The 11,266-nt window shown below is 43.7% G+C and overlaps 1 protein-coding gene across 1 annotated transcript in view; it reads right to left on the minus strand.

The window, feature by feature from the left end:
• LOC110528806 (FERM and PDZ domain-containing protein 4-like) overlaps positions 1 to 10,835 on the minus strand; it is a 67,908-nt gene extending 57,073 nt beyond the window's left edge. Inside the window, exon 1 of the mRNA XM_036982858.1 lies at positions 10,597 to 10,835. Within this exon, the coding sequence (XP_036838753.1) occupies positions 10,597 to 10,706 (110 nt within the window). The 5' untranslated portion in view covers positions 10,707 to 10,835. The remainder of the gene's footprint in view (positions 1 to 10,596) is intronic.
• Between the last annotated feature and the right edge of the window lie 431 nt (positions 10,836 to 11,266).

Raw genomic sequence — 11,266 nt, forward strand, 5'->3', positions numbered from 1 at the left:
CCACTGCCTGGTGTTTGCGAGAAAAACGTTGTGTGTTTTTTGTTCACCTCCCTCCCTATTGGTCCTCAGCTCAGTGCCAAATGTTCCAGCTTAGCATTCGCTGTGCAGCACCGTTAGTGATGGATTTAGCCTGGGCATCTGGGCTAGCCGGGATAAACCGTTCAACAGACACACACACACTCACACACATTCAGACACACTCACAGTGTCATGCTGTGCGAGCTAGGGGCCAGTGCCCTTGGGGAGACAGCCTCCCCCACCCTGAATAATGACACAACACCACCACATTCCAGGCCAGTGCTTAAAGAGATAGAGAAAGAGTGAGAGCAAGAGAGAAAGAGTGAGCGCGAGAGACAGCGAGGGAGCGCAATGAAAACAGAGGGAGAGAGAGAAAGAACGTTGGGAGTGTGATGGGGAGATCAACACAAACGGGGAGAGGATCAATGCGTGAACAGATGTGTGCCAGCCAGCGAACTCCAAAGCCGTTACCAGAGGCAGAGACAGGAGCGGCAGTTAGAGACAGCTGTCTGATGCCAGTATTATTAACCCTGAATATGCCAGAGGTGTCTCAGGGGGGGACTGGATAACTGGTTTCACAGTTAGGGTGTCAAATATTTTTAATCGCTGCCTCCCTCCCACACGCAGTACCTAAAATAACCAAGCATAGATCATACTGTATTGACAAACCTCCAGGAACAAGAGAAAAACAACTAAATTGGTTGGCTATTTTCCGTTATTGCTAACGGTATAAAACCAATTAAAACAAATCTGCATGTGAAAAGATCAACACAGCATCAGTTAACTGGGGCTAAACTGTGATCTGTGAACTAGGATGACTGAACATCACCACCCTGCATATGGACTCTGTAGCTTAATACCACTTCCACTGAGCAAAGCTCTCATTTAACGCAGCTCAGCGGTGCCCCATGCAACACGCCGCATTGACTGTTCACCAAATTGCTGTGCCTCTAGTCTGTGGCAGGCAGCATCCATCTGGAATCGCTAGGCCCTTACGTAACTGGCCGTTTACTAGGAAAAACAAGATGAAGAGTCTAGTAAGTTAAAGCTATTTATTTTTTTATCCACTTATTTGAACCATGAGCCTACTTTACATAATGTGGCTTGGCTTGGGAATGGACTTCCTGATTTTGCTTGATTGGCTTACATATCGTTCGGCAACCTAAAAGACTTGACCAATCAACACTTGATTTATTGTTAATTGTTCAGATCTTCATTCCAACAGGGTCAAAAAAGTACATCTATTTGACCTTCTCAAAGTCCTCACTCTCCGTGACTCACATGTTGAGTGGATAACATTAACACTGTGTTATTAACGCACTGTAGTTCATGGCCCATGCTAATTCGATGTGATGACATGGTGGATGGCGCTGTGTGTATGATGAGCTCTGCTCCTGCCTAGTACAGGGCTTTGTCTTAAGGGGACAGATGCTGGGCATCTCTGCAGTAAGCTGACTGCCTCTAATCTAAAATGCTAGGTTAGCGAATCCGTCTATAGCCAATGTCATACATGCAGGTTTCTCTACTATCGGACATCGCTGCTTCATGACATCATCTTGACATTGTTAAATATATATATATATATATATATATATATATATATATATATATATATATATATATATATATATATATATATATAGAGATATATATATATATATATATATATATATATATATATATATATTGGTATTGTGTGAAGTTTCAGGTAAGGGGGCTCAGCCCACAAGCACTCCAGCTTTACCGTTGAAAGCTGACTATTTTAGCCAATGGCACAAGCCAGAATTCTATAGCATGCTATCCATCAGGATGTAGTGCTCCAACCGGAACTCATCTAGTCATGTGACCTGCCACAGGACTCTGGGGCGGGATCCCCACTGAGGTAGAAGCCCCATTTCCCCCCCCCCCCATGACATACAAACAACACGATTGAATATGTGTGTATGTCTGTGTGTGTGTGTGGAGGACAGCAGGCTAACATAGGCATAATACACACAAGGCTACTGAGAGAACTCTGCTACATGGCATAGACCAAGAGGAGCCATACAGTGTGGACAACATGCAGAAACACTGAAACTAACCATGCTTAAACCCTATCCTATCCATAAAACAGTTTATCAATATTTACATGCAGACACAGTCAAAGGTATATCGATTTTACCTCGGAATACGACATTGCCCATGACTTGTTTCAAAGAATAGGCATGTAACTTACTCCTGATTTGGTGGACAGGACACAGATCTGGCAGTATTCATGTCATATTCATGTTATATAAAACCAATTAAAAGGTTAATTGCCGTCTCTATGGAAGGTAATGGGTTGTTGGATCAGCTGGAACTAAAGGCAGTACACCCGGAGGAGCTATGAACCCGCTGTTTCATTACAGAAAGAAACTGTTTTCTTTTTTAATAATTGCTCCATAATTTATAAGCACACAATGTTTAATGAGAGGATGTGGCCTAAGGATGTGACCAAGTTTGTTGTATTAATTATTTCATTTCCACGCCTCATTTCAAATTGAATCTCCAGTAGTTTCTGGCAAAAATGGCTTGTAGGTTAATTGGCAAATTAACCTTTGTCACATGTTAAATGTGATTAAGTGTTGCCTACGCCTGCAAGCCAGGACTACTGTACACTGTAGCTCTTAGGCCACATCTTATCAGTCTCTATGGGGGTGCCACAAGGTTAAATTCTCGGGCCGGCTATTTTCTCTGTATATACAGTGGGGCAAAAAAGTATTTAGTCAGCCACCAATTGTGCAAGTTCTCCCACTTAAAAGATGAGAGGCCTGTAATTTTCATCATAGGTACACTTCAACTATGACAGGCAAAATTAGATTTTTTTCCCCAGAAAATCTCATTGTAGGATTTTTAATGAATTTATTTGCAAATTATGGTGGAAAATAAGTCTTGGTCAATAACAAAAGTTTATCTCAATACTTTGTTATATACCCTTTGTTGGCAATGACAGAGGTCAAATGTTTTCTGTAAGTCTTCACAAGATTTTCACACACTGTTGCTGGTATTTTGGCCCATTCCTCCATGCAGATCTCCTCTAGAGCAGTGATGTTTTGGGGCTGTTGCTGGGCAACACGGACTTTCAACTCCCACAAAAGATTTTCTATGGGGTTGAGATCTGGAGACTGGCTAGGCCACTCCAGGACCTTGAAATGCTTCTTACGAAGCCACTCCTTCGTTGCCCGGGCGGTGTGTTTGGGATCATTGTCATGCTGAGACCCAGCCACATTTCATCTTCAATGCCCTTGCTGATGGAAGGAGGTTTTCACTCAAAATCTCACAATACATGGCCTCATTCATTCTTTCTTTACACGGATCAGTCGTCCTGGGCCCTTTACAGAAAAACAGCCCCAAAGCATGATGTTTCCACCCCCATGCTTCACAGTAGGTATGGTGTTCTTTGGATGCAACTCAGCATTCTTTGTCCTCCAAACACGACGAGTTTAGTTTTTAACCAAAAAGTTATATTTAGGTTTCATCTGACCATATGGCATTCTCCCAATCTTCTTCTGGATCATCCAAATGCTCTCTAGCAAACTTCAGACGGGCCTGGACATGTACTGGCTTAAGCAGGGGGACACGTCTGGCACTGCAGGATTTGAGTCCCTGGCGGCGTAGTGTGTTACTGATGGTAGGCTTTGTTACTTTGGTCCCAGCTCTCTGCAGCTCATTCACTAGGTCCCCCCCCGTGGGGTTCTGGGATTTTTGCTCACTGTTCTTGTGATCATTTTGACCCCACGGGGTGAGATCTTGTGTGGAGCCCCAGAACGAGGGAGATTATCAGTGGTCTTGTATGTCTTCCATTTCCTAATAATTGCTCCCACAGTTGATTTCTTCAAACCAAGCTGCTTACCTATTGCAGATTCAGTCTTCCCAGCCTGGTGCAGGTCTACAATTTTGTTTCTGGTGTCCTTTGACAGCTCTTTGGTCTTGGCCATAGTGTAGTTTGGAGTGTGACTGTTTGAGGTTGTGGACAGGTGTCTTTTATACTGATAACAAGTTTAAACAGGTGCCATTAATACAGGTAACGAGTGGAGGACAGAGGAGCCTCTTAAAGAAGAAGTTACAGGTCTGTGAGAGCCAGAAATCTTGCTTGTTTGTAGGTGACCAAATATTTATTTTCCACCATAATTTGCAAATAAATTCATAAAAAATCCTACAATGTGATTTTCTGGATTTTTTTCTCTCCATTTTGTCTGTCATAGTTGAAGTGTACCCATGATGAAAATTACAGGCCTCTCTCATCTTTTTAAGTGGGAGAACTTGCACAATTGGTGGCTGACTAAATACTTTTTGCCCCACTGTATCAATGATGTCGCTCTTGCTGCTGGTGATTCTCTGATCCACCTCTACGCAGACGACACCATTCTGTATACATCTGGCCCTTCTTTGGACACTGTTAACAAACCTCCAAACAAGCTTCCGTGGCCTCCAACTGCTCTTAAATGCTACTAAAACTAAATGCATGCTCTTCAACCAATCGCTGCCCGCACCTGCCCGCCCGACTAGCATCACTACTCTGGACGGTTCTGACTTAGAATATGTGGACAACTACAAATACCTAGGTGTCTGGCTAGACTGTAAACTCTCCTTCCAGGCTCACATTAAGCATCTCCAATCCAAAATTAAATCTAGAATTGGCTTCCTATTTCGCAACAGAGCCTCCTTTACTCATGCTGCCAAACATACCCTCGTAAAACTGACTATCCTACTGATCCTGACTTCGGCGATGTCATTTACAAAAAAGCCTCTAACACTCTACTCAACAAATTAGATGTAATCTATCACAGTGCCATCCGTTTTGTCACCAAAGCCCCATATACTACCCACCGTGACCTGTATGCTCTCGTTGGCTAGCCCTCGCTACATATCCGTCGACAAACCCACTGGCTCCAGGTCATCTATAAGTCTTTGCAAGGTAAAGCCCCGCCTTATCTCAGCTCACTGGTCACCATAGCAACACCCACCCATAGCACCTGCTCCAACAGGTATATTTCACTGGTCAACCCCAAAGCCAACACCCCCTTTGGCCGCATTTCCTTCCACTTCTCAGATGCCAATGACTGTAACGAATTGCAATCCCTCACTAACTATAAGCATCAGCTGTCAGAGCAGCTTACCGATCACTGCACCTGTACACAGCCCATCTGTAAATAGCCCACCCAACTACCTCATCCCCATATTGTTATTTTTTTGCTCTTTTGCACCCCAGTATCTCTACTTGCACATCATCATCTGCACATCTATCACTCCAATGTTAATGCTGAATTGTTATTATTTCGCCCACGATGGCCTATTTATTGCCTTACCTCCCTAATCTTACTACATTTGCACACACTGTATATAGATCTTTCTATTGTGTTATTGACTGTACGTTTGTTTATCCCATGTGTAACTCTGTGTTGTTGTTTTCATCGCACTGCTTTGCTTTATCTTGGCCAGGTCACTTTTGAAATGAGAACTTGTTCTCAACTGACCTACCTGGTTAAATAAAGGTGAAATAAAACAATAAAAAAATTAAGACACACCGGTTCAAGTCAAGACCGAGACTGGAGCAAATCCAGTCCGAGTCAAGACCAGGACCAGAGAAAATAGAGTCAAGACCACGAGCGGAAGGGGGGGGGGGGGGGGGGGGGGGGGGGGGTGCCCTGCGTGTGCAGAGGCACACATTCACAGAAATGCACACACACACACACAGACAGCAGTGTTCTAGGTCTACAAAACATTTATTGTCTCGGCCTTGTGTTGGTGTTGGATACATTTTTACTCGGTCTTGACTCGGTCTCAGACAATGAGGACTGCTAATTTCGTCCTGAGACCAGCGGAGTACAAAAACTCATAATTATCAGTTCCTATTCAGTCAGCGCATGAAACCGCTTCACCAGGTCAAATATACACACTCCTTTTATGACACATCGACTTGGTCTTGACTCGGTCTCGCCCCTCCCTCCAGTCTTGGTCTTGACTTGGACTCGGTTTTCTCCGGTCTTGAACCGGTCTCGCTTTAGGTGGTCTTGAACACAACACAACCAGACAGACACACACATTTTCACATCATTCAAGAACAAAAATCCCTCACTCCAAGTAAAGATGTATCCTTACCTCATGACTCAGAGTATCATCCTGCAGTGCTCCCGGCTTCTATACCCTGATCTGCAGGGATGGTCAAAAGGCCACGTCACATAAAAAAAAACTACAGCAGCAAATTCACTCCGCTTGAGCCCAAGAGGTAGATGAAGTAATTACAAAGGATGTCAAAAAGTGTTGGAAAAGAAATGCACGAGTATGATCGCAAAAATGTGCGGTAGGTGTGTTTGTGTGAGAGCTGATGGGACTCTGGTGTGTTGGGAGGGCTTAGGTGGGAGTCAGGTGGGACTATTCAGTTAGGGGCGCGGTGTGAGGCGGGGCGGTATCCCTCCACAGACACATCTGGAGAGAGAGCGAGAGAGAGAGTGGGAACGTTTCACCTGGCTCAGCCCAGCCAGCTGCGGGTACAGGCACATTCCAGATGGCTCAATCAGATTTAAACTCTCCCGACCACTGTAACCTCTTTAGACTTTAAATACAGTGCAATAACATTAACTGTTTCCTTGTGCTGGGGCTTAGACACAGAGCCAGAGAGAGTCAGTCATATTTTATCTCCACCAAGGGCTTTGATGAATACTGCTTCATCACATTATCTGGTTCAGCATTAGATACAAGACAAGGAAATTCAGAGAGAGTGAATGAGTGTGCAGAATGAGAGAGAGAGAGAGTGAGAGAGAGAGAGAGAGAGAGAGAGAGAGGGCGAGAGAGATGAGAGAGGTGGGGGGATTGGGAGAGCATAAGAGTGGGACAAGGGGTGAGTGAAAGAGAAAGAGGAAGAGGATAAGTCTGCTACAAGGTTATGGAAAGTGAGGATGCGTGGGAATGAATGACTGCAGACTTGGAAGGGATAAGAGAGGTCAATGGTTGAATCGACCTAATTGATCAGAGATCTGAAGGAGCTACAGTTGATGTCGGAAGTTTACATACACTTAGGTTGGAGCCATTAAAACTTGTTTTTCAACCACTCCACAAATGTCTTGTTATTAACAAACTATAGTTTTGGTAAGTCATTTAAGACATCTACTTTTTCCAACAATTGTTTTCAGACAGATTAATCACTGTATCACAATTCCAGTGGGTCAGAAGTTTACATACACTAAGTTGACTGTGCCTTTAAACAGCTTGAAAAATTCCAGAAAATTATGTCATGGCTTTAGAAGCTTCTGATAGGCTAATTGACATAACTTGAGTCAATTGGAGGTGTACCTGTGGATATATTTCAAGGCCTACCAAACTCAGTGTCTCTTTGTTAGACATCATGGGAAAATCAAAAGAAATCAGCCAAGACCTCAGAAAAGATATTGTAGACCTCCACAAGTCTGGCTCATCCTTGGGAGCAATTTCCAAATGCCTGAAGGTACCACATTCATCTGTACAAACAATAGTACGCAAGTTTTAACACCATGGGACCACGCAGCCGTCATACCACTCAGGAAGGAGGCGCGTTCTGTCTCCTAGAGATGAACGTACTGCGGTGTGAAAAGTGAAAATCAATCCCAGATCAACAGCAACGGACCTTGTGAAGATGCTGGAGGAAACAGGTACAAAAGTATCTATATCCACAATGAAACGATTTGCATATCGACATAACCTGAAAGGCCGCTTAGCAAGGAAGAAGCCACTGCTCCAAAACCGCCATAAAAAAGCCAGACTACGGTTTGCAACTGCACATGGGGACAAATATCGTAATTTTTGGAGAAATGTCCTCTGGTCTGATGAAACAAAAACAGAACTGTTTGGCCATAATTCCCATCGTTATGTTTGGAGGACAAAGGGGTATGCATGCAAGCCGAAGAACACCATCCCAACCGTGAAGCACGGGGGTGGCAGCATCATGTTGTGGGGGTGCTTTGCTGCAGGAGGGACTGGTGCACTTCACAAAATTATGTGGATATATTGAAGCATCTCCAGACATCAGTCAGGAAGTTAAAGCTTGGTCGTAAATGGGTCTTCCAAATGGACAATGACCCCAGCATACTTACAAAGTTTTGGAAAAATGGCTTAAGGACAACAAAAGTCAAGGTGTTGGTGTGGCCATCACAAACCCTGACCTCAATCCTATAGAACATTTGTGTGCTGAACTGAAAAAAGCATGTGCGAGCAAGGAGGCCGTACAATCCTGACTCAAGTTACACCAGCTTTGTCTGGAGGAATGGGCCAAAATTCACCCAGCTTATTGTGGGAAGCTTGTGGAAGGCCACCCGAAACATTTGACCCAAGTTAAACAATTTAAAGGCAATGCTACCAAATACTAATTGAGTGGATGTAAACTTCTGACCCACTGGGAATGTGATGAAAGAAATAAAAGCTGAAATAGATCATTTTCTCTTCTATTATTCTGACATTTCACATTCTTAAAATAAAGTGGTGATCCTAACTGACCTAAGACAGGGACTTTTTACTAGGATGAAATGTCAGGAATAGTGAAAACTGAGTTCAAATATAGTTGGCTAACGTGTATGTAAACTTCCGACTTCAACTGTATATGTGTACTACATTCACGTATGTATGATATTTGACATTCAGGGGTCAAAAATGACTGTCCTTGTCGATCATAAGCAGTGGTGGTGAGGTGGTGAGTACAACCAAAAAGGTTGTTGTTCAAATTAGATCTGCAATGTGCTTCACAGACATCTCTTGAAAGCTTCATGTCAACACATGTTGAAATTAATACACCACTGTGATGTAAACAGAACAAATTGACATCTTCACTTTTACCCATCAAGGTATTTGCAATCCTTATTCTCACTTGCTTTCTCCCTGTTCCCACACAGCACTTTAAACTGTACACACTTGACATTGAAACCCTTCTCACTGCTTCATAACCTGTCAGAGGGATGACAAATAGTCAAATCTGGAGTGCAATGAAATACGGTATTTTACGCAACGACGCCACACACGTTACCCTATATCAGCTTTCCTGTCTCAGTAGGACTGAGTGGGGTCCTCCCATGGGGCAGTGGGGCGTATGTGGATAAATAGAGAGCACGCCGTGATGTATGGGCTATCTAAACCCCCGTGGCGTCCAGCTACGCTTGGACACGCCTCTCTAACGATGATCACTGGCACCCCACTAGTGTGGGGTGAAAAGTGATTAAAGCAAGATGAAAATTGGAATGTAGAGCAGGATGTTGAGTGACGGTTGATTTTTGCTCTTCTCTCTTTGTTTTACCCAATAAGGGGGGGGGCAGCATGTGGTGTAGAAGTGTCCAGGACTACCTACAGGAGGTGGCTTGGGAATCTGATTCCCAAATCAGATTTTGACACCAGATTCGTTGCTTTACACTAAAACAATGTGTGTCATTGGCGAGACTTCTCTTTGAGGCCTACAAGTGTTAATTGCTTGACTCTGCCAAACCTTAACTCTTACAGTCTATCCCAATATCCATACGTACACCCAACTCAGTACGCTCTTCATCCCCACCATAATACTTCACAATAATCTAAGCATTTTAGAATGGAATTTAGTAGAAAAAAGACAAAGTAGACTCTGGATCAGCATCAACTATTCAGGGGCATATCACATCCAGTGGCGGTCGGTGCCGTTTAAGATGAGGGAGGATGATTATTTTTTATTTTATGAGCATGGCCTTATTCTATTACAGAATATTGGATGACTGTCATTCTTATTCCATTCACCCAGTTCAATGTAACATCGATAGGCTTAGGCTACTACATGATAGTCACATTTTCCCTGTACCCATCATGAAGTTGCCTACAACCTAGCCTATTGCTGAAAGTTTACAATGTTGGTGCACAGGTCGAGAGAATTTTGAGTAATCAAGGTGAGTTACAAATTCAATACTGCCTTGCACACGCTTGCCTGCATATAGGATGTAATCATTAGTCCAACAGTTGCACATTAGAGTTTCTATTGGACAAATTCAGGTATGTTTATCCCTGGAATGAATACACCCCTGATCCACATAAAAACAGCATGATCACGTTGCTCGTTGTATATATATAATTCTTTCTCGCAGCTATCTACGCGTTCTCCTCCTCTCACCTCTTCCCTTCACTTGTGCAGTGTCTTTGTGGGGGGGATGTAGTGTTTAAAATCCCATCTGAGATTTAGAAAGAGACACCCTGAGAGAAGTTAGCTGAGCCAGCAAAATCAAGTCAGGGACTTGTGATTAGAAGGAGTAGCAACAACAGCAGGCAATCAGAGGACAAAACATTCACAACAATACTTTGAGATTCAAAAGGTTTGATGGTTTGGTGGATAACTTTGATAGTTATTTAGGTCCAAACTATTTCTGACATCACAACATTAGGAATTTCAACCAATACTTGCTGTACAGTACATCCCTAATGACCAATGAGGTCCTTCAACACTCAATTTCTACTCCCAAATATTAGCATTGCTTGGAACCAGCATCTAGTGAGAAAACAGACTGAAGAAAGTAGGGTCGTCCTCACTCTCTGTCATTAGAGAAGAAACCAAACATCAAGTGCTAGCCAGAGGCTACTCACTCTGCAGGCTGCTGGGTAATAGCTGTCTCCTGCCACCCCACATCCATCGCTGACACGTCAACACTGGGGTTAGTGTCCATATTCTCTATTCTCTCCGGCCTGCGCTCCATCACCACCCTTCATGATGCCCCGATGGCCACGCTGGAGAATGATGGTGAGATGGAGGGATGAGAGTAAGAAAGGAGAGATGAAACTAAAGAAAGAGGTGAGGAGTTGTGTGAGGTGAGGGCGTTGCTAATTTCTACAGGCGATATCACACACGACTCTCCAGCCAGTTGAATCAGTAGGTAAGTGGATGTCGAGAGGGTGGAACAGAAATTGATTTATTGCGGCTGGGAGACGGAGATTCTTGAACACAAAGCTCTATCTGGCCATATGATCGCACCGAAGCAGGGTGTTGAAGTGGTTGATTACAGGACTACAGGACATTCTATCCAAAAGGCATTAGCGCTTACCGCTAAACACATTTAGCCTCTGTAATGGTAGCAATGCTAACCTCCCTAGAGCTGAGGGAGCTAAGAGCATAGTTTTGCTATGGAAACCCCCCCTAGTTTATTGAGCAGAAAGCTTCAGTACTGCACCGACTGCAGCCAAAGTCAAAGTATGTAATAGTCTGCCACATGGCAGACAAACTACAGTATGTGTGGGACTCAAAACGTGGGCAATATAC

Source organism: Oncorhynchus mykiss, chromosome 7, assembly GCF_013265735.2.
Source record: "Oncorhynchus mykiss isolate Arlee chromosome 7, USDA_OmykA_1.1, whole genome shotgun sequence".
Taxonomy (NCBI): Eukaryota; Metazoa; Chordata; class Actinopteri; order Salmoniformes; family Salmonidae; genus Oncorhynchus; species Oncorhynchus mykiss.